Source organism: Gymnoscopelus microlampas (assembly GCF_963454915.1).
Source record: "Gymnoscopelus microlampas genome assembly, chromosome: 5".
Lineage (NCBI taxonomy): Eukaryota > Metazoa > Chordata > Actinopteri > Myctophiformes > Myctophidae > Gymnoscopelus > Gymnoscopelus microlampas.
In genome coordinates, this window is record NC_139942.1 from 35,330,119 (window position 1) to 35,353,304 (window position 23,186).

The 23,186-nt window shown below is 39.5% G+C and overlaps 3 protein-coding genes across 5 annotated transcripts; all 3 read left to right on the forward strand.

The window, feature by feature from the left end:
- Positions 1-555: 555 nt before the first annotated feature.
- On the forward strand, positions 556-2,937 carry h2bk1 (H2B.K variant histone 1; the record flags this gene model as incomplete). Its single annotated transcript, XM_084057417.1, has 2 exons — positions 556-669; positions 2,701-2,937. 2 exons carry the CDS (start codon positions 556-558, stop codon positions 2,935-2,937), a joined length of 351 nt encoding a protein of 116 aa, XP_083913543.1.
- Positions 2,938-5,182: 2,245 nt separating this feature from the next.
- Positions 5,183-12,575, forward strand: LOC311045864 (HIG1 domain family member 1A, mitochondrial-like). 3 transcript variants are annotated; one of them, XM_084057923.1, is made up of 5 exons: positions 5,183-5,276; positions 5,910-5,987; positions 6,128-6,262; positions 11,605-11,708; positions 12,198-12,575. In XM_084057923.1, the coding sequence occupies exons 2-4, from the start codon at positions 5,915-5,917 to the stop codon at positions 11,682-11,684; spliced, it is 288 nt and encodes a 95-aa protein (XP_083914049.1). In that variant the 5' UTR covers positions 5,183-5,276; positions 5,910-5,914; the 3' UTR covers positions 11,685-11,708; positions 12,198-12,575. The 3 variants fall into 3 exon arrangements, with proteins under 3 accessions (XP_083914049.1, XP_083914048.1, XP_083914050.1); XM_084057922.1 differs by lacking the exon at positions 12,198-12,575 and having other exon boundaries at positions 11,605-11,874; XM_084057924.1 differs by lacking the exon at positions 12,198-12,575 and having other exon boundaries at positions 5,189-5,276; positions 5,915-5,987; positions 11,605-11,893.
- Positions 12,576-15,527: 2,952 nt separating this feature from the next.
- Positions 15,528-22,983, forward strand: ccdc13 (coiled-coil domain containing 13; the record flags this gene model as incomplete). The annotated part of the gene is made up of 15 exons (XM_084056866.1): positions 15,528-15,632; positions 16,008-16,222; positions 16,495-16,643; positions 16,728-16,870; positions 17,075-17,158; positions 17,263-17,376; positions 17,770-17,874; positions 18,001-18,171; positions 18,404-18,580; positions 19,001-19,210; positions 19,775-19,875; positions 20,626-20,687; positions 20,884-20,980; positions 22,637-22,819; positions 22,917-22,983. The coding sequence occupies exons 2-15, from the start codon at positions 16,011-16,013 to the stop codon at positions 22,981-22,983; spliced, it is 1,875 nt and encodes a 624-aa protein (XP_083912992.1). The 5' UTR covers positions 15,528-15,632; positions 16,008-16,010.
- Between the last annotated feature and the right edge of the window lie 203 nt (positions 22,984-23,186).

Sequence of the window (23,186 nt, forward strand, 5' to 3'; positions counted from 1 at the left end):
TAAACTCGCTCTTGCATTACAAAGTCAACTACAGCAGACTTGTGACATAGCCTACGTTTACAATCAACTAGTTTATCAACAGCGACATCCAGTGGACTGAAGCAGTAGGTGACACATGGATGAAAAGAAAATACAGGACTTATTCATCGTGCCTCTTTCTATGGCAGTGGTGGAAAGTAACTTTATTCAAGTACTGTACTCAAGTACATTTTGAATACTGGTACTTTAAACAGAGTATTTCTACATTGCAGTATTGATACTTTTACAGTTTTACTTAAGTAAAATATGTGAGTACTTTTACCACCACTGATGGAGGGCTGTCTGTCTCACATTCTTGTATTTCACCATGTATATGGTTGTAGCGGCTTCGACAGCCGCCCCACACACCACCACACGTGAATTGAATTGGACTAATTAAGCCTAATTGAATTAGTCACACATATAAAATCAGTCTCCCTGCTACCTGTAAAGTTGGGATTATCATTCCTAAACGTATACGTCATATTGTGACTATAACAAATATAATAACGCTCAATTTTGCCTCTATTTTGGAAAATGACAAACGATATAGCCAAAAAGAGGGGAAAGGGTTCTACTGATAAAAAACCGAGAAGAAAGGTTAAGAGAAGAGAGACGTATGCAATGTACATCTACAAAGTTTTGAAACAGGTGAGTGGAAGTGTCTGATGTTTGCTGAACGGTATCCAAAGTAGCTATTAGGCTACACTTTGTAGATGATACATGTTTGGTATCTGTTGCAGCCTACTTAAGCATACTTGTTTTACTTCAAATACAAATATTGTAGGCAACTTATCATGTCTATGAAGGTTGTTACTTAAGCATGGCTTTGAAGTCAGTTGAATTTTGAATAGATTGACCAGGCTGGAATTGTCACCTGTCTCATCTGTCAGCATTTTTGACAAGTGTTCTAAGTTTTTCAGTGCCAAGGACCCCTTATAGTCAGGGAATATTAGCAGAATATTTTCCAATCTTGGAATAAATTCCTTACCCAAAAACTCTTCACCAATGTGTTTGTAAAGGTGTCTAGTAAGACATCTCACAAAGACTGAAATGCAGTTTCCCTAGGAGAATTTTTGACAGCTCCTTAAAGTTGGGGTACCCACCATAACCTTGGTTAAAAAAAATCCCCCCCAAAAAATCAAAATGTAATTCTGTTTTAAGTAGCATGTGAGGGGTCAAACTAGGGTGTCTTTATGATTCTGAATCCATTGCAAGCATTTGTTTTGCACCAAAACCACTCCTTTGGCTAAAAACGGCCATAGCCATCCTTTTCCAGGTATACTTTTTGTGTAAAAAGCCCATTGAGATTGGGCCATTTTTAGCCCAAGGAGTGGTTTTGGTGCAAAACAAATGCTTGCAATGGATTCAGAATCATAAAAACACCCTAGTTTGACACTTCACATGCTACTTAACAGAATTAAATTTAGATTTTTTTAAAGATTTTTTTTTAAACCAAGGTTATGGTGGGTACCCCAACTTTAAGGAGCTGTCAAAAATGCTGCTAGGGAAACTGCATTTCAGTCTTTGTGAGATGTGTTACTAGACACCTTTACAAACACATTGGTGAAGATTTTTTTTGGTAAGGAATTTATTCCAAGTTTTTTTTTAATATCCCCTGACTATTAGCTGAGAGAGAGAGAGAGATGATGAAGCAGGGACCCCCACTACATTGCAGATTAAACCTTTTCATAGATGGCTTCATAGACTTGTTTGACAGCACTATCATCAGTGTTGGATTCATGTTGCTGTGTATTTTCAGACAGTTAACTACTTAAACCCCAATACTTAAAATTGTACTTGTACCCACATCAAACCTCATTGTTCCCCTCAGAAAAGGAATTCTAGGGTTCAAGTGGTTAATGTAAAAAAAAAAGGTTCCTATCACACAAACATTTGGTGTCCCCCCTGTAGTTACTCTGAGGAACCCTAGGCGTCCCGGACCCCTTTTGAAGACCCCTGTTCTAAGGCATTAGTTATCTAATCATCTTTGTGCTGAAAACAGTGTGGTAGGGGCCATTAAAACTAGTATTGTAAATGGGATTAGGTTGATGGTCATGATGTGGTGTTTTGTGAGGATAGTTCATCTACAGCAATTCTACTGGCTAATGCACTACTATACAAACCACACCTTTTTGAATAGGCTAGTTTGATTGAATACTTCATTAACAGTTGCAAATAGTGGTACGATATTACAATGATTGCTAAAAGGATAACACAAAAAGCCCTAGGGGCTTGTTTCCAATGTGGTCCTGTGTATTCAATTCCTCAAGACATTTAAAGACATACAATAATAAACAAGACATCAACATTAACAGCAATACACATATATGGGGGGGGGGGGGGGGGGGCATTTCTGGTGTTAAGCTTAGAGGACTTTTCACTGTTCTAGTATTTTTATAAGCAACTTCTGAAGTAGGCTACTTAACTCTCACTCTACACAGTTATGAGGCTCTGTAGATGCATTGTGAAAATGATACAGCAAGCAGTGGATTGATATTAAAAGAATATATATTTACAGTATCTTTGAAATCAAGTACTCTAGTACTTGACTTACTTGACAGTAAGTGTTTTTGATTGAGCAACTTTCACTTGTAGTGGTGTTGCCTAATATTTGAGGAGGCTGTCTGATTTGATTATAATGGGGTTGTGTATACTTAATTTCAACTCCTTTGCTTAAAGGTCCATCCAGACACGGGTATCTCCAGCAAAGCCATGAGCATTATGAACTCCTTTGTCAATGACCTTTTCGAGAGAATTGCTACTGAAGCGTCCAGACTGGCCCAGTACAGCAAACGCTCGACCATCACCAGCCGAGAGATCCAAACGGCTGTGCGACTGCTCCTACCCGGGGAACTGGCAAAGCATGCCGTATCGGAGGGAACCAAAGCTGTCACCAAATACACCAGCTCTAAATGAACCCTAGGCTAAAAGGGTTTAGGTCTGGGGCATGTACAGATCTGCAAGACTGCAACTTGCATCAGTTATATGCTGAACAAAACCTTAATTTTTATTTCCCCCTCTTTTTTTGTTTTTTTAAATAAATGCAAAATGTGATCCAGTCTGTGTTTTTTGTCTTGGTAGCCTTTGCCTGAACCATACTGTAGACAATCAGGTTGTCTTCATTAATAAGAGCAAGACTGTCAATGTAATGTTCAAACTTGAAACTCAATAGTTTTCAGTTCACCACTGAATTTTAATATCAATTAACTGTTTACTCGGCATGCACTGTGATTCACTTATTATTGTGGAAGAACAAAAGGCTAAACTGGTTGTTTGGTATTCTCAAGGCCAGCATGGCCAGGTCAAGGGGACAAGACTGCCAGGATCACATGGTAACTGCAAAATGATTTTATTTTCTATACCAGTTAGAGGTCTTAGAATTTAAAACATGTTTATCTAGCATTCACATAGTGTGCAATATTATGGAACGTATGTGAAGTGATAAAGGTAAATGCACTGAATTTCTCCTCCCTTTAGCATGATGGTAATTGCCATAGGTCTATATATATATACCCCCCCCCCTAGTAGACCTATGGTACTGCATATGGAGGGAGAGCTAATCTTTCAACAAGACCTGCAATCCTTGTATAACAAAGTGCCACAGATCAACAGACTAGGCCTATAGTTTCCTGGGAAAGATGAGTTGTTGTGATAGTGAGGTAAAGAAACCCTAGGGGGGCTTCTAAGAGAACCTCACCATTTACAATACATTTTTTCTTTTTTAAATGACTAAGGAAAATAAACCAACACAAATATAAAAGTACATACTGGGAAGAAACATTGATAAAGCTAAGATCCATTGGATGATGGATACATGATGGATACATTTTGATATCCTTGTTTTATTGCTGTTAAAAGGTTTATGTCTAGGTTCAATTTGAAGTGGGGGTTGAATCATTTTGAGTGCAGCTGTATATTCTGATAGTATTACTGTGTTTGTTCAGCAACAGTGGTTTTCCTGTCTCTCCAGCTCTTTAATGAACAGAAACTAAATGTTAATGTCAGGAGATAAACTAATAGCATACAGGATGAAGGAAGGATGAGGAAGTGAATTTGGAAGTGATGAAAAATAATACAATAAAATGAGAAGACAAATGTAGAACTAAGCTGATCAATTTGATCTTTCTCCTAATTGGATGAAATTGGTGTTCTATAGTCTACCTGCAAATGTATATTCTGTTTATTAAAGAGCTGGAGAGACAGAAAACCCCACTATAGAAAGTCTACAGCAATGATTGCTATCAGAATATAGAGCTTTAAATAAATACATTCAAACGCTTTTAGTTTGAACAAACAAAAAAAATCCTCCACAGCGAGGGAATCGAGATTTGAATTCCCACAAAGCAAAGCAGAATCCCAGCTGTTATATGAACTACAGCTTCATATCACCCTGGCTCACTTGTTTAGAATTGTATATTTTTTGCCTTAATACTCATAGGCTATGTGAAATCACCACTATCTGCATTCTGCAAAGTTGCAAACATTTATAAATATGCTACATGTACATTCACCAGAACTCCAGGTACGAATATTATTTTGCTGAGTGGTCTTATAGAATTGAACAGATTCACTGTTCAGTCTATACTTCACTACAGTACACAGTTATCGAGGCTGTTCCTCGCCCCTAGCGTTTGTATGCGAGAGCTGGCGAAAACTTCTGGGAACTCGGATAACATCGAGGCACGTGGATGAAACCATGCCAAGCCATATATCTATGTGCCAAGCGCCCAAGCCAAGTGCATAATCTACGCAATATCACGCCTCCCGTGACGTATGTAGGCTACTATTGAATTATGGGAAATTGTGTTTTAATGTAAATGGAACTGGAAAGATAATTCAACTCAGCAATACTATATTTGAAAAAGAATGCTCTTTAATATAGTGCAGTTTAATTTATGCTCAGTGGTTTAGCTTTGGTCGTTAGGTTTTCAGACATAGCCTACATAAAAAAAAGAGCTTGCTTCCATGCTTTTATATTTTCTCTAATCTACTTCCGCCATCAAATATCGCATTTCCTATAAATATGCCTGCGTACACAATGACCAGATACACTAGGCGGGCTCTACACGGGAAATGAGAGAGAAGTGACCTATGGCAGTGGCTGTGGGCTGTGGCAACGGTTACGTCATACGTGCGTGTAGTTGTTACATCACATGAGAAATTTCAGCCGGCGAGGTAGCTGTTTCCTTCCAGTAAATCTGACCACAGTTTATAGTTTCTTCAGAGGCAGTGTGAACACCATAGTCTTTACAAAGGTAAGAGTATGTATTTGTATCCTGTTAATTCACAAGTATTTATTTTTAAACTACGGTGGAAGTAGAAGTACTCTTTCCATGTATTTTATCCCTGTGAGTGCATGGGTGCCATTGTTCGACCTTCGATATGTTCGGTCTTATCTTGTGTGCTATCTAGGATGTAAAGTTATGGAAGTAATTGGGTTCAGCATTTCACAAGAATAATGACGTTACTTATGCTGGCCTTGATACAAGGCTGGTCATGTCATTATGAGTTTATGGCCGATGACCGTCTTGATCCAAGGCTAGATCATATGCGTAGGAGAATGTATGAAGGCACATGTGTATATCGGGCCAAAGTTACTGCATGTACCCTTGATGTCTAACCTTTGTTCCATCAGGTCATGTTATATAAATATATATACATTACACAAATGCTTGGTTTAGATTACATGACTTGGATCAAACTGTGCGTGTTTATTTGGATTTTGTTGAGCCCTATGTAGACCATAAAGGTGGGTGTGTCTGGCCTAATGAGATGCACCACGACAAGTGACACACACACGTATTGATTCCTATTATTTCCTAACACCATAACGTTCTGTTTTAGATTACCTATAACTAGTATTATTATTATTTATTTGTTTTTTCTAGTCAAGATGTCTTCCTCCTATGATGAAAATGAGTCCAAGTTCATGCGAAAGGCAAAGGAGAATCCGTTTGTTCCTGTTGGTGAGTACATTCAGTACCCCACATGTTACATCATCACATCATCACATACATTTTACAAAGTTTAAAAAAAGATTACTTGGATAGTTCTGCTGGTTTATGTTATGTATTGTTTTAATTAAAATGTGTCTGTCTTATTCAAGGCATGGCTGGGTTCTTTGCCATTGTTGGATGGAGACTTATGAAAATGAAGAGTCGAGGGGAGACAAAGATGTCTGTTCACCTGATACACATGCGTGTAATGGCTCAAGGCTTTGTAGTGGGAGCCATGACAATAGGTATGTATAATGTCGGACACATTTGAATCACAGAACTGCATGTATTCAAATTGCATTATCACCAGAGTATGTTTGCTCAGCTGGGCTGGGTTGCACCAGCTGAACATAATTCCAAGGTAGGGCGTAAATTAATAGTATCAGAAACTACATTTTGTAACTAATGACCTAGTACGAACAATTTTCTACACAAGGTGAAAACATGAGATTTATTTCTTGAAGAAAAAAAATTACAGCATAGTCATTGCCTGTCAGAGTTCCTCTCTGTTCCCCAGCTGCCCCCCTCAGACTCCCCAACTCGAAATTCAAAGGTGCTTTATTGGCATGAGAAAACACATTTACATGACATGACAAAGCAAGTCTCAAAATAAACCCCCTCTCTCTCACACATGGCTTAAATGCATCTCCCCAGCCCAGGGACCATCCAGACCCCCCTAGGCTGTGTAAACAAGCATGTCACACAGATGGTCAACACACCTTCTGGCCTCAGTGTTATCATAATGTCTAATCAGCTGTTCAATCTGGTTACATGTGCAGGGTATCTGCGGGTCCTTTAAAAAGTATTAATTGTATTACATTTGTTTTTAAAAGGTCTTAAATATTATTTGAGGGGATGTATTCACAATCCGACTGAGTTTTGTCAAGTGATTAATAAGATTGATCATGGAAACCTTTTTTTCAATCCGCAAAGACCTTGGTCATGTCACTGCAATCAAGTCAAAAGAAAATAGCCTACGGCTTTTTCCTTTCTACTTCGGATTCAGTCCATAGAGGTCACACTCTGCATTCTATTAAAAACGTCATGGATCAATGCAAGTTGAATGATAAATGCCTTGAGAAACTAATTCATAACCTGGTTAAAATCAGTGCCCGGTAATGTCTCTGAAGCCTGATACAGTATATGTCGCATACTCGCATTTCAAACATTTTAAACTTGATATAATGGGATTAAGGGTGGTAGAATTCCATATAAGTGAGAAGGACAAACCGTATGAAAGAGCACGCAGCAGACTCCTGTTGCTACGTTTTGCGTAACTTATGTTACTGGTGATGTTCCAACACAATCACTGACATGTGCACCCAACACAGAGCTGAAGTGATTTGGATAGGGACAATTCCCTCTTATCACGGGAATTGACGATGTCTTTCACTAAAACAATGATTCCAGTCTCAGCTTGTGTAGAGTCAGACATTCACATGTGGAAAAGGCCAGGCCAGAAGAGTTGAATGACCCAAGAACAGCCAGCACATTGGAGTAAGATCCTGATAATAGTTTCTTCTTCATTTAGGCATACTGCTCTGTTTCTAGAGCGTCGTGGTTCTGGAACACTAGAACCACTCCTGCTAACTTAATTCTTGAGAATATTGCATACTCGGTTGCGAGAGGAAAAGTGATACCTGTAGACACCCCATTTAAGGTGCAGAGTGGAAGACCGGTGAGGGGACAGATTGAATATTCTCCACCCATCTAAATAGCTCCCCATAAACACAGTAGTCCAGAATCCAGACCAAATGGCAAAACAAAATAATTCAGTAACATACACATTTGGCATTTAAAGGGTCTACACCATGAATTTTAACTTTTTCTTCATTTTTGTGTGTTTTTGGTCTCCCCCACCTCTCTTCTGTTCCAAAAAATGCCAGACTTCGAGCATGCAGGCTTTCATGGCTATCTGTGGTTTTGATGTAAATTGGTCTGAAAACAGTCCGTCAGATTTGTTCCCCCTGCCTACGTCACGTCAGGGAACAATTCATCCCGTTTTTCAGTTCCAACCAAAAAAAAAAAAAAAAATAACATGCATACAAAATGGCTCAATAGCGCGCCGTGCCAAACAGGACAATGTGGTATTGCAGGTGAAAGTGCTTTATAAGCCAGAGAGAAGTTAGTTGGAATGAGTATATCTGAGGCTTGATTTAGGCTCAAACCTTTTGAAAAACGTTTGAGGGACATAAACAATATGATATTAAATATTATTATTATTTTTTAAATTCATGGTGTAGACCCTTTAAATATTTTGATGATAGTTGCACCACAACTAATTATATGATATTGCTTTATCAGCTCACACTGAAATTTGTCTTGCGACCCAGCAGCCATGTACAGTGTATGCAACACATACTGTAATACACACATTTGACATGACACCGAAACAAAAATAAATAAATAACATGTATAAAAACACGAAGACAAGAGCAATGTCTACTGCTCGCTACCCCTGGCCAGACTCTAGATTAAGCTTCAAAGTTGACAAAGGACTTCTTCAGTCTAACCTTATTGTATATTGGAACACCACATCTCCTTCCTGAAGGCAGCAACCTATATTCCCCATACAAAACATGGCTAGTGTTTGAAGTGATATTCCTTGCCAACCTTAGCATACTGTTGTTATATGTAGATGTTGTCTCTCAAGTGGTTGTCCAACAATCTTTGAACAAATGTTCAGTTGTTGCAGCACCATCTGATACTACTGAAGAACACTCATAATAACAGAAGTGAAAAACTAAATAAGAATCTGTGTACTTGCACCACAAGGATCTTAATTATATAGATACATTTAATACATTCTTTGCTTTTTCTTACCCACTGATTCAATTTAGATCTTGGTGTATTTCTAGTGGTGCACCAAAAACAATCTCTTCTGTGTTAATGAGGAGAGCGTCTTTACTCTGTGTTGGTACAGACCAGGATCACTGACACTATCTAATAGAGAAATCAAAACTGTATCCATACTCTGTGTGGAGTTTGCATGTTCTCCCCGTGTCTCCTAGGGTAGTTAATACCCTCACAAAAAACATGTAGTAATCCTGGTCACTATACCGCCTCCCCCATGACAGCCGGGGCGCCTGATGGAGGGGAAGGGAACTGGTTGGAATAACGTGTTCCTTCCACGCGCTACGTCCAACCAGGGAAACTCCCCCCTGTCAGGTGACAAGAAGGTCAGTTGGCTCTCATGCACTGAAGGAAGCATGAGCTCGGCCCTGGCCTCCCTGGCTGTGGGGGACTGGTGTAGTGCTGGTGTAGGGCTGGTGTAGCGCCCAGGATCACTTAGGAAATTGGCACCGGGTGAAAAAAATGGGTTACAAAAATCGCGGGATAAAAATTATAAAAAAAAAAAAAAAAAAAAAAAAACTGTATCATCAGAGTACTTTAGAATGTATTGGTCTTGTGTGTCAGTGCGACATTGAGTACAACTTTGTCAGTACAACAGCTGTCAGTATAAAGGTAGTACAGCTGAGCTTATAGAACCCTGGGGAGCACCCACATTCGTAGTTAATGCTGAGGAAAGGGTTCTGTTCACTTTCACCCTCTGTACTCTGTTAGTCAGGAAAGAAGCATACCAGTGAATTAAGTATGGATTCAGTTCCAAGTGTACCATATTTGACATTAGAACATCAGACTGTATTGAAAGCTGAAGAGAACCCTTGCATGATTCTCATTAGACTTACTATATCTAGGTGTTTCGTGATTAAGTGGACCAGTGTGACAGCCGCATCCTCTGTTCCGCAACCCTTCTTACAGGCAAACTCTTATGGCATTGTGGCAATATTTGTCTAGTAGTGCCAACTCTTGCATAATGATACTGTTCATATTATAAAACAGCATTGACTATGTTGAATTAATATTAAATGTCAATGTCGTCATAAATATCCAAAGGATGTAATCTATCATGCAAAGTGCAATGGCGAGGATGGCTATATTCCTTATACAGTATTCATTTGTGTGGTGCCACAACTTAAATCTTAGTAATACTTACTTAGAAGCCATTTATGCTATAACTAGGCTAAATTTGTATTTGTGTGAGGTGGTGCAACAAGCCTCTAGTGGTTTTACCAAAGCAGTAACAACTAATGCTGGTCACTCGGGATAGTAACCACCAAATGTTTGATTTACGGTCATATATATAGATATACAGTGGGGCAAAAAAGTATTTAGTCAGCCACCATTGTGCAAGTTCTCCCACTTAAAAAGATGAGAGAGGCCTGTCATTTTCATTATAGTTATACATCAACTATGAGAGACAAAATTAGGGGAAAAATCCAGAAAATCACATTGTCTGATTTTTAAATAATTTATTTGCAAATTATGAGGAAAATAACAAAAGTTCATCTCAATACTTTGTTATATACCCTTTGTTGGCAATGACAGAGGTCAAACGTTTTCTGTAAGTCTTCACAAGGTTACCACGCACTGTTGCTGGTATGTTGGCCCATTCCTCCATGCAGATCTCCTCTAGAGCAGTGATGTTTCGGGGCTGCCGCTGGGCAACACAGACTTTCAACTCCCTCCAAAGATTTTCTATGGGGTTGAGATCTGGAGACTGGCTAGGCCACTCCGGGACCTTGAAATGCTTCTTACAAAGCCACTCCTTCGCTGCCCAGGCGGTGTGTTTGTGATCATGGTCATGCTGAAAGACCTAGCCACGTTTCATCTTCAATGCCCTTGCTGATGGAAGGAGGTTTTCACTCAAAATCTCACGATACATGGCCCCATTCATTATTCCCTTTACACGGATCAGTCGTCCTGGTCCCTTTGCAGAAAAACAGCCCCAAAGCATTATGTTTCCACCCCCATGCTTCACAGTAGGTATGGTGTTCTTTGGTTGCAACTCAGCATTCTTTCTCCTCCAAACACGAGAAGTTGAGTTTCTACCAAAAAGTTCTATTTTGGTTTCATGTGACCATATGACATTCTCCCAATCCTCTTCTGGATCATCCAAATGCTCTCTAGCAAACCTCAGACGGGCCTGGACATCTACTGGCTTAAGCAGGGGGACACGTCTGGCACAACAGGATTTGAGTCCCTGGCGGCGTAGTGTGTTACTGATGGTAGCCTTTGTTACTTTGGTCCCAGCTCTCTGCAGGTCATTCACTAGGTCCCCCCGTGTGGTTCTGGGATTTTTGCTCACCGTTCTTAAAAAAAAATTGATCCTACGGGGTGAGATCTTGCGTGGAGGAATGGGCCAACATACCAGCAACAGTGCGTGGTAACCTTGTGAAGACTTACAGAAAACGTTTGACCTCTGTCATTGCCAACAAAGGGTATATAACAAAGTATTGAGATGAAATTTTGTTATTGACCAAATACTTATTTTCCTCATAATTTGCAAATAAATTCTTTAAAAATCAGACAATGTGATTTTCTGGATTTCTTTTCCTAATTTTGTCTCTCATAGTTGATGTATAACTATGATGAAAATTACAGGCCTCTCATCTTTTTAAGTGGGAGAACTTTCACAATGGTGGCTGACTAAATACTTTTTTGCCCCACTGTATGTGGACGAGTTAGAATTTGTACTCTGTGCTTTAAACTAACCTTTTCTCCTTTTCTCTGTTATGTTTTTCAGGTGTCCTCTATTCAATGTATAAAGATTACATTGTGAAACCCAGAGAACTAGCAGCCCAGAAAGCATTGGATCATAAATGAGCATGGACTTTTTTCTGACTTATATTAACACATTGACTGCCATCGGCTAATCTCAGAACGTCCATCGTAGTGCCAAGCAATTTCTTACCTTTTTTGTTTTTTTGATTCCGTCATAGGCCCCGCTAAATCCGTTTAAAATCCGCGTTCATTTGGTTCGACACAAACACGGGACCCGACCGAACAAAACGCTGAAAACCGTGCGGCGATCCGACACTGCATTCTGGAGAACGAGAGGAAAACGCTAAAATGGTGGATGCGGTGAGAAAAACAACAAGCCAGAGATAATGGCGTCCAAAGTTGACCGCTAGACAGGAAACGGAGGCGGGAGAAAAACCGGAAACAGTATTATTTCGTTTCCGGTCCGCCCACTTCGAGACCGGAAGTGCAAAAAAAATCCGGAATCTGCACCTGCACGATTTAACATGGGAAAACTACGGGACTACGGGCTACGGGAACGGCAGTTAACGGTTGGATTTAACGGCCCGTAGGACTACGGGCCTGGCAGTGGATGTGTTAACAGTATATCCCTTAATATTGCCTCATATTAAGGTGTTGTAGAACATTTATTTTTGCAGATGTGTACACTTTTCTATTCACATCCTTCACAACACCCCACCACTGTAAATAGTTCTAAGTTATTGATTATAGGTATTATTATAGGTAAAGATATTTGGATTTTTGGATTTAATTTGAAGCTTAAAGATTCTCTTCAGTGTTCTAGTGATGTCTTTTTCATCAGATAAACCTCCATCCCTGGGGTGGGGAAACAGGAAACCCAGAAGTTATTTCCGTCATACAGGAAACCCAGAAGTTATTTCCGTCATAAACGTTAACGTTATTTCCGTCGTAGTGATGTCTTTTTCATCAGATAAACCTCCATCCCTGGGGTGGGGAAACAGGAAACCCAGAAGTTATTTCCGTCATGGACTCCCACCACAGATCCCACCACAGAACTCCTAGGCTTATGTTAACCACAGACATTATTTTCTGCATAAATCACAATTGTGAGGGGGGTCTTTGGAAATCTGTTAAAGAAACCCATGGCTCAAACACAAACTAGCTTCTGGGTTTTAAGACTAAACTGACACATAAGAGGATAAGTGCTACTACTCATGTGAAAGAGCTGTGATAATCTGAATTTGTTTTTAAGATTCAGTGATATAGTGATAACGCATTTGTGCAGCAGAGATGTACAATTGTCAGAATCTTTGCATTGTTAATGTGTGGGGACATGAATTGAATTGGGCAATTTCATTTTCTTAATGAGTGATGTCAAAATGAGAATCTTAATTATTTGAGCATTGCAAATATTTAGATTTGGCTTGGTGTGCATCATTTTGTTACAACTATGAATGAAATGTTTTTTGATTGAATACTTCATTAACAAGTTTGTTCACAGTATGGCAGTACAGTCAATTTCACAGTGCAGTATCCAGGATAATACCACAGTATATATTATTTTGCTGTATTTATTTACCCCCACTTTTAATTACAAACTATGACCCATAGGAAAAAATACATGGTTGCTTGATACCGCAGTATAACTTAAAAACATTATACCGTTACACTTACTGTCACAATACCTACTGGTATCTTGAAACTTTTTTTGTTACTTTTGTTGCTTTTTCTTTTATTTGTTTTCCCTCAGATTTATTGTTTTCTTTAATTAGCTCTATAGATTTTTGCCAAATGCAAATTGTATGCACCTTAGCCTACTTTTCTGAAATGGGCACACAATGGGATACTCTGTAAAGATGCCTACGCTCAAATGGCCAAAACAAAGTAGTACAAAAATTGTGTTGATTCAGCTTCTTAGAATTTTTGAAGAAGCCATAATTCGGCACCAAAGGGGAGTTTATTGTAATAATTATTGTTAGTGAAAGAACCCTGTAAACATCTTTGGGATTTTACTACATTACTACTAATTGGCCTATGTCTGAGGTACAGTATTTGAACTTTGGCTAATGGCTATGGATTGTCAAAAGGCCCAATTTATCATTCTCAATATGTTTCAGTCCTGTGTTTCAATGTCAACATTCTAACTGAAGTCACAATCACGACAAATGGAGCTGTGCAATGATGACTTATCAATAAGTACAGTATATACATTTTGTGATTTGCTTGAAGACTTGTTAAAATTGAGTTGCATGTCAGTGCGCTGATTGTAAAATTCAATTAAAAGTATTTAAAAAGATATATAGGTAAATTCTATCGTCTGTATTTTTCACCTTAAAAGTAGTATTTAGACCATTAGCAGAGGGATTACATGCGTGCCAAGTGTGATTGATTTAAATTTATACGGTTACACAATTGCCATCTATAAAGTTAATTTGTGCACTTACAGGGCGAGACCACTTTGGTAGAGGTTTGGGTTGTGTATTTACCTTGGCATGATGTAACTCCAACGGTGGACAAGAAATCTAAAATAATTGCTCCATTGATTAGAAATTGATAATTCTAAATATGCTCCTCATTGACTTAAATTGTACGCTGAAACAGCTCTCAAAGTAATCTTTTTAGCACGTAAACGAACACAAACAAAGCTGATTCAGACAATATAGAACATCACCAAACCCAGTACTGTTTATGTTTTTAATAAAAATGTCAACTTCCTGTTGATTTTGCTATTTTTATTAGGAAGAAAACCCGGACTGGATCCACGGATCCAGATCCGGATCTTCATCTAGTAAAATCAACAGGAAATTGACAATTTTATGAAGAAAACAAACAGTACTGGGTTTGGTGATGTTCTATAGTGTATGAATAAGCTTTGTTTGTGTTCGTTTACGGGCTAAAAGGGTGACTTTCTGAGCTATTTCACTGTACAATGTAAGTCAACGAGGAGCTTAATTTGAATGATCAATTTCTAATCAATGGAGCATTTTTATTTTATTTCTTGTCCATCAGTGGAGACATTAAGGCAAGGTAACTGCACAACCCAAACCTCTACCAGAGTGGTCTTGCCCTTTAAAAAGCTCAAAACCACAGTTAAGTAGCAATAGCATCCTTCATTCTTTATGTCACAGGACAAACAGAATAAAATGGTATAATGGGGGGAAAAAAGTTACAGTTTCTAAAAGCATTTCAACATTTTTATTATTATTATTTGACAATTTGGCCAATGTTTAATCAACAAACTATACTATAAAACTGGTCACTCTTGATGCAGTAATGGTCTTTTTTACATTTCATTTATTCTTATTATTTTTATTTTCGGACCACTGCTCCACGGGTTTGTTTATTTAGGGTTTGTAAACATTGATCTTGGCAGCAGAGTGTATATGCCCCAGGGTCCCCCTCCTCCCCTCCCTCGCACATTGGCACATTGTTGCATTCTCCCGCGAGACTTGGTGGCCCTGATGCAGTTGCCAAATGTTGCGAGAGAAACAAGCAACCAGGTCTATGAAAACAAGCCAAAAAGAAGCGACTAGGCTACGGCTACTCCGAGGTGGAAAGCCTGGTGACGCGAGGGTAGGTTACGGCTATTTGAAAACGCGTCGCAGTTGTGAACTTGTAGATTTGCTATTTTCAAAACGATTTTTAGGAATTTGGGAATATGTTTGAAACATTTTTAACAACATTAATCTGATACGGGTGTCCTATGGGACAAATACATATGAATCTGGAACATATGGAAATGTTTAAGCAACGTTAGGAAACGAGCAAATACACTTTAGAAACAAGCCCAAATAACAGCAACCCGCAAGATGCAATACCAATATTTACAAGCAACTTTACATAAAGACAAGCCCAAAGTCGCTTATAATAAGCGGACATGGCAACACTGTCCTGATGTGTCTCGTAAACAGGTTGCTGTCAATGGTTGCTATGGCTACGATAGGCTATACATCATGGTGCGGTCAGCGTCAGAGGAGATGAAGTCCTGATAGGAGGCTACTGAACATCTATCAACACAACAGTCGCGTAATCGAGCAGTTTAATTAACAGGTGAGCTATTTTGTACGATGTATGCCTAACGTTTGCAAGTTATGGGTTGCATCGATTGACATCTAACATGCATGCAATGCTTTAACATTAAACTTTCTACAGTGTTGAGGAGGCCCCCACTTCTACGGTGCCTTCACAGGCCTACTACTACTACTACTGACCGGTCTTGGCAGTCTTTTTAAATGTAAAATCATACATAGCCACTTAATTACACAAGCTTTGGCAATGTCACTTTGGCTTTGATAGTATTATTCTTTAATTTAATAATTAAGTAAAAGCCATTCTTTGCCGTTCTTTGCTCATGGGATCAAAATATGGGCCTTCCTCAGCCATCACCAGTATTTATTGTCTTTAAACCTATGCAATGACCTGCAGATCATGGAAGACGATGGTGGACTGAATGACAGTTTAAAGCACCAGTTCCAAGCTCTGCAGAAACAGCAGGAGGAACGTCTCCAAAGAAAACTATATAAAAAGAAGGTTAAAGAACTGGACAATTCTGCCAGTGTGACCCAGGAGACCCCCAATAGTCTCGATGACTTGAACCTGTCTGATCTAGACACTTTTCACACAGAAAACCTTAATGAGAGGTGAGATCTATGAATTGATTCCCAGAATTGATTTCCATAACATGGCTTCTCAATGATAATCTGCATTATGGTATTCTTCATAGCAAATCCTTATGACATAGACAACATTTGATTTGAATATTCAGTGTTTTCATTTGCGCAGGCAGTACATAATGTATGCCGATATCTTGCGTATTGATATTATGAGACATGAAAAAAAATCTATCTCTAAAATTGTGATGAATTATTCTGCCGTCTGTTCCCATTCTGAGTGTTTCACTTAATCCCTACAGACTTCTACAGAATGAAATTCAACAGTTACTAGATCAAGTGAGGGAGCTAACTGATGAGAATGGTCGTCTCTTCAAGCTTCTGAGTGAAAAGGATTTTGAAATAAAGCACCTGAAAAGGAAAAGAGAGGAAGATAGACTGGCTTTAGCAGGTACAGTATTAAGCAACAGCAAACAATCGGTTGAGTTGATATTCTCTAGCATCATGCAAAAACTTTGTCATCAATGTTATTCAGGCACATCTGGCTTGGCAGGGGATGCTGCAGCCACCAAGATCGTTGAGCTGTCCAAGAAGAATAGAGAGTTATCAGCTGAAATTGAACAAGAAAAGATTAAAGCAAAGCAAAGCAGCAACAGAGTCAAAGAACTGGAGAAAGAGGTGATGGTGGCATTGGTGTTAACTGTAATCATTTCAACCCATAAATGAACACAACCAAATTTGCTCTAAAACTCACCACTATGTATGTTTTAAATCAAGTTGCATTTGTGATAATATTGGTTGCTGACTGAAATCTTAGTAAATTAAGAAGGGAATGTGTAAATGAATGATGATTTATTTTTCCTTTTATACTTTTGGCCATAGCTACAGACTGTTTCATTACTCTCTCCACCTGGGAAAAAGATTGACACAAAAATACTGGATGTGAGGTCATCAGATGATTGCGAGGTATGTAGGAAATGTGACAACTGAATACTAGGAAATTGAAGTTATCATATTACTAAATTATAATAATGACAACCCCAGCATTGTGTCTTTTTCTTCACCAACAGAACAATCCGGTGATGAAATCTCTGCAGGACAAATTAACTGCTGCCCAGTTCAAAATGACTGAATATCGCAACCAGATTCAAGCTGTTAAACAGGAGCTGAAAATAGCTCATAAGGTAGCAGTGGTACTGATGTCCACCCTCCACCCTATAATGTTGTATCACCTATGGTATTAAGTATTCAACAGTTGAGAAAGGCAAAAACGGTATCAAATATGTCTATTTGTCATATAAATGAATGTATAGCCTAATAGAATGCTCTGTTCACATGCAGTAACACTGTGCTTCCGTGTCAAACACCTGACACATTTGTTCAATATGAAGATGTGTTGGTTAAATAAATACATCCATAGCAATAAGCATCATCATGTCCCTTAGCAAAGTGGCTGTGAACATGGAAGTATAGGCACAAACATGCTGTAGTTTATACAGTACAGTTATTATGAAAAATTACAAAATAATAACGATAAAAAACAATAACAAAAAACAAGGCTGCTATTTTTGTTACAGGTATTGATTAGTGAGGTTGGAGAGGAGTTCAACATCCAACAGGTACTGAGCTGCCCAGGGGGCTTCCGGGGTCGCTCTCAGCATATTTTAGTTCTTCAGGCCAGGGTAAGATGGCTGAATTCATTGAATAAACTGATGTTTTCATAACGCCTATGTATTCTTACAGCCAAGAGGGGTTTCACTTAATACATCGACAGGGGAGACAGGTTTGTCTAATTTCTTTGTGTCCAGGTCCGGGACCTTGAGCAGCAGTTGAACCAATCAGCTCAACGGAAGCAGCCGAGTGAGTTGAGTATCGAGGAAGAGTTTTTGGGGGTCAGCACCCTGCAGAAAACACCACCTCAAGACAGGAACCTCGGCTACATTCGCACCATTGAGAGAGAGAAGAGAGAGACATTTGAGGTGATATAATCATAGATATAATCACTTGTACATGAAGTTCATGTAGGCCTGCAAGCAATCTGGAACCCATCGTCAAAAAAAGGAAAAACAGATATGAATGGTATGAATTCAAAACATAATATCTCAGTTGAATTGGTTCATTTACAGTTCATGTCGTGAACTAATGAACTAATTCAACTGAGATATACATTTTGTTTGCGTACTAGTGTCCTCATTTGTTTTGACTTGGCAGAGGATCACAGCAGACTATGAGGCACTCCTGAGCGACCATGAAGAAGTGAAGAAGAAGCAGGAAGGCTTTAAAGCCAGAAACAAATCTCTGACTGCCGAAGTCAAAACCCTGAAGGTCCAGATATCCACTCTCCTGGATAAGGGCAAGCATGATGATGAACTGGTGGATGCCCTACTCGTAAGTCATGAAAAAAAATATTAGCCATCATAAAACAAAATTAAGTGTACAAGTCTACGGATAGCCCAACAGTTTTGATAGATTTTCACAGTAGATACAGTGAGCCTGTCAAACATAATGTTTATTGCATTTCTCTTTGGATCTGTTAATGGGGCCTCCATGGTTGAGTATGTAACAGGATTATGAGCCGGCCTGGTAGTGTCTGTTTCATATAAGACCTGTCTAGCACTTCTTATAAAGCCCTGGAACAGAGTTAATTGGTGATCAAAGTAGTCCACCACCTTGTACTGCAGCTAACGTCATAAAACACGGCCATGCAACAAAGTGTAAACCAAACCTTATGGTGTAATATACATATCAGTTTTTGTATCGACTACATAAATTAGGCTTAAGCATGTCCGTCCTGTGTCCCTCCTGCAGAAGCAGCAGACCCAGATGCAAGAGGTGTTGAGCCGGCTCAGCCAGCAGCAAGACGCACGGAACCAGGAGTCCCAGAAGACCCCGGGACTGCAGCTGAGCAGTGAGGCCTCCAGGCACAGCACCCTCGTCCTGCAGCTCAAGCAGATGGTGTCTGAGAGGGAGGCCAAGGTTAAGGAACTGGAGAAGGAAATCCAGAAGATTTCCTTGAAGGTAAAATACTTTAATTGGAACCAATGGCTGAAAATAGATGCTACCATTCCCAACAGTCAGCAAGCGGTGTAAAATGTGAGTTGAAAATTGAATGTCACTGGTTCGATTCCGTCAGGACACGTGTGTTGCATAACTTTCCCCCTATTTCCCATCAGGTTCCTGTCTGTCTCCACTGTCTAAATTAAGCAGAATCAAGCCACATTTAGCCACTAACTTGAGGATTATTTCTTTTGTATTTGTATTTCATTAAGTGTTCATTGCAATACAGATGAAATAGGGACAAACGTAACATACCGTATGTTAACTGACATCTTCTGTACAATAAGCAAATTATAGTTCCATTATTTGAAAGAGAAGAGCTAGCCCATGAAGATAGCATATGGATAGAAACAGCAGTAAATAATAAATAATTTCTTTCTCTTTACCCAACTAGTGTTTTTGTTTTTGTTCCCATCTTCCTTTCTCCTTCCTTTTTTATTTCAAGTTCATCATATTATTGTTTGTCACAGAACACAAAAAAGCAGAAACAAATATAAGAGAGGTCATTTCAATCCTATGTTGCAGAGGGAGGATGGAAGCAGTCAGGCCGGCTGCATGACAGCTGCATGCAGTTCCACATCTCCCACAGAAGAGGGAGACAGTAACAAAAGAATGAGCTCTGCATGGTACTGTATGTGTGCTAATAATGATCATCACATTACAAACTATTATATAAAAAAATACTATTATGAAATATTGTTTGCTCCATTGGAATTGAGCATTGGCAGTGCAATACTGTGAGTCTGGTGTCTTCTGAAAAAAAAGCTACAGAAAACTGCCCAGACAGATGCTTTACATAAATGATCTTTGACAGCTTTATAAATAAGTGAAAATCAAAATATTGATGCAAACAGAGATGTTGCTATGATGTGTGTTAAAGTGTCAGCCTATTGATTTAGTTTAATGCGTTATAGCTCTGTGAATTTATCCTGTAATATGATGTTCTATGACTAAATAACTTCCTCTCTTCCAGTTCAGTTACAAAACTTGGCCATAAACTGGTGCCGTCTGCGCCAACTAGTTTAGATGTCAGGTAGGCTCATATATCTGTTCCATAGCTGTTTTTTTAACATTGTTATGCATTTTTGTGTGTGTGTTTTTACAGCGTGGCACTGTAGAGCTGTCTAGAAGAGGCTCTGTGAGTCTGTGTGTGTGGCTGGACCGATCAGCGCACATAATGTTTTATACGTTGAAATAATGAACTTTTAAACAAAATTTATACCGGAACGGGAATCAATGGAGGTCGGATTGGGCTGAAACTTTGCCCAAATATGTAAATGACTAACATAATACTACTGATGTCGTAGATGCCTGACATCATACACTGGCCACATGAAATCTGAGATCCACATCTTGTTTTTTCTCCCTTTGTCTAGTGGTTTGGGTCCTCCTAGATGTCAACATTGTCCTGCTGAGGTGAACTCTCTTATGGCCCAGTGTACCGAGTACAGGACTTTGTACCAGGCTGCAAGTGTAGAGAAAGACAGACTCCTCGTCGTGGTCAAGGTCCAGCAGGCAAAGTAATACACAACGTTCAATTCAATGTACCGGTGCATTATCCTTGCTGTTTACTTTTCATTCAAAGCACAAGCTCTGTCTATTGAATCCCTCTCTGTCCTTCACCATCTGTGTAGGTGGATTGAACCGTACTTTCTATCACCACAATGTGTACAATGGCTTCTTTCTTGACCAAGAACAGTCATTGGCTAGTTTGCCATCACATAGAACAGGGTCATTTTGTATGTCTTTAATGTACACCCTCTTCCATATTTTTCTTTCTTGACCCGCCCCGTGTGACCCAGGTGTTACGAGTCGACCCCTTGTATCACTAATTGGCATTTGGCATTTATTAAAGACCTCATTATACATTATTTGACCTGCCCCACCAATAAAGTGAACATTTCTTGACCCGCTGGGGCCTCTGCACTTGGACCGCACAGGATTTGTATTGTAATAATGATAACACTTTATTATTATTTTTTTTTGGGGGGGGGGGGGGTTACCCCCTTTTTCTCCCTAATTTAGTTGTTATGCCAGTTGATTCTTCCCCACACACATTTCTGTGTTGTCACTGCTATTGTATCATACTAACCTACCAGTGAGGAGTGCTTCGTGCTACTACTCTTGCCCAACACTTCCTGCCGACAGAAGCCGGAAGGGGAGGGTGATAATATCACTGTATGTAATCCTACGGGCTGTGTCGACACAGCCCGTAGGATTACATACAGTGATATTATCACCCTCCCCTTCCGGCTTTCCTTCCCCGAACACGGGCCAATTGTGTTCGTATCGACACTCGACAAAGGCAGATGCACGGTGGATTTGAACCCACAACCTCCGTGGTGGTGGGCAGGCACTTTATCACTGCACCACCCGAGCGCCCAGGATTTGTATTATGTATGAGCTGTTAACCACTTAACCACCGGTCACTTACATAGTTGACCGGTGGTCCCCCAGGGTCTATACTTGGTCCACTCCTTGTTTCCATCTAGTCTACTCCAAATATACGCCACAAATTGCCGATATACGTACAAGTTAACAATTTTCTGAGCTGGTAGGTCTGCTATTTTCACTGAATGTTTGCATATTATGACATGGCCCAAATTGGGACGCTATGGTTCATGTGGATAACAGGTATAAATATAAATGTAGTGTAAATTCTACTTGAACTACCCCCAGTATTCTGGGATACCGGTAGGTAAATATATACAGTCAATCCACTGTAGATTATGAGGAATATTCAATCTATCAACGGAAAATATTTCATAATGTGTGTGTGTAAAGTTATAATTACTATAATTACTTATAATTATAATAAGTCAATAATTGCACAGTCTGTGCCCCATTTCGATCATCAAAAATAGAACTGCGCTCTGAAAAGCTAGCCATTGGACGCCTCCAGTTAGTCTGCATCCGTTGAAAACAATGGGTGTGTTAGCAGCGTTACTTGATGGGAGTGTCTGAAACTTTCAATTTGTCAGAGCCTCAAGAATGAAAGTTCATTCTTGCTGTTGATTTCTGAGCATGCGAGGAATGCCATTTCTTATCGTGACCTCCATGACGTGAATCCATTCTCACCAACTTGAATGCATGGATATTGATAATAGGATGCTATGGAAACACAGACTAAAACAAATTATCAGAGAATTCTGAAATGTTAAATCTTATACAAGGAACTGCATCTAACATGTACACTACATACAAATCTTTTCTCCAATGACCCCAAATGAATAGACCATGATCCTAAATATTCTTCAAAAGGAATGGATCAGACTGGCAGTCAATATCAGAGCCTCTAATTCTAATAGATGCCATGCTTATATCATTGTGCTGATATTTCTGATAATTCAGGGAGAAGCTGTATTGACAGCCCTTCTCTTTTAACAGAGAGAAAGAGATGAACCAGAGGTGTGTGGAGGCGGAACAGAGACTCCAGGAGGAGCGTCGCATGGCAGTGACATTGGAGCAGCAGCTAGGGAAGTCAAAACTGGACTTGGAGAAAGGATTGACACTGCATAATGCAAGCGACAGGAGTCCAATCGGTAAACCTGAGTGCTCAGTGATGACATGGTGTGATCCAGATTATGCTCTTTTTTTTGTGCAATGACTCATCGATCCCTCTCTGTTTTTTTCTTGTCTGTTGCCGTTATCTGTACTCCCCCCTCAGGAGCTTCCACCAGCCAGACAAGAAACTCTGGGAAACAGGGGGAGTCGACCCACTGACTGATCGATAGACGCACCACTGAATGAACTAAGTATCCAATGAAACTGAGGATGTCAGTACAGATGCTATCTCTTATGTATTGATGCCTTAGTGCTTGCTCTGAGAACGTTAGGAACATTACTGCTTTTCAACTGCAAAATCTGAGAGTATAGTGGACACATAGTGTGGCTCAGCCGTTTTTTGAACGGGTTCCATGCCTAGCTCAGGACTTGT

Coding starts and splice junctions, on each gene's coding strand:
- LOC311045864 (XM_084057923.1), top strand. CDS start 5,915: ATGTCTTCCTCCTATGATGAAAATGAGTCCAAGTTCATGCGAAAGGCA. Junction 5,988..6,127: donor GAATCCGTTTGTTCCTGTTG/GTGAGTACATTC, acceptor GTCTTATTCAAG/GCATGGCTGGGTTCTTTGCC. Junction 6,263..11,604: donor AGTGGGAGCCATGACAATAG/GTATGTATAATG, acceptor TATGTTTTTCAG/GTGTCCTCTATTCAATGTAT.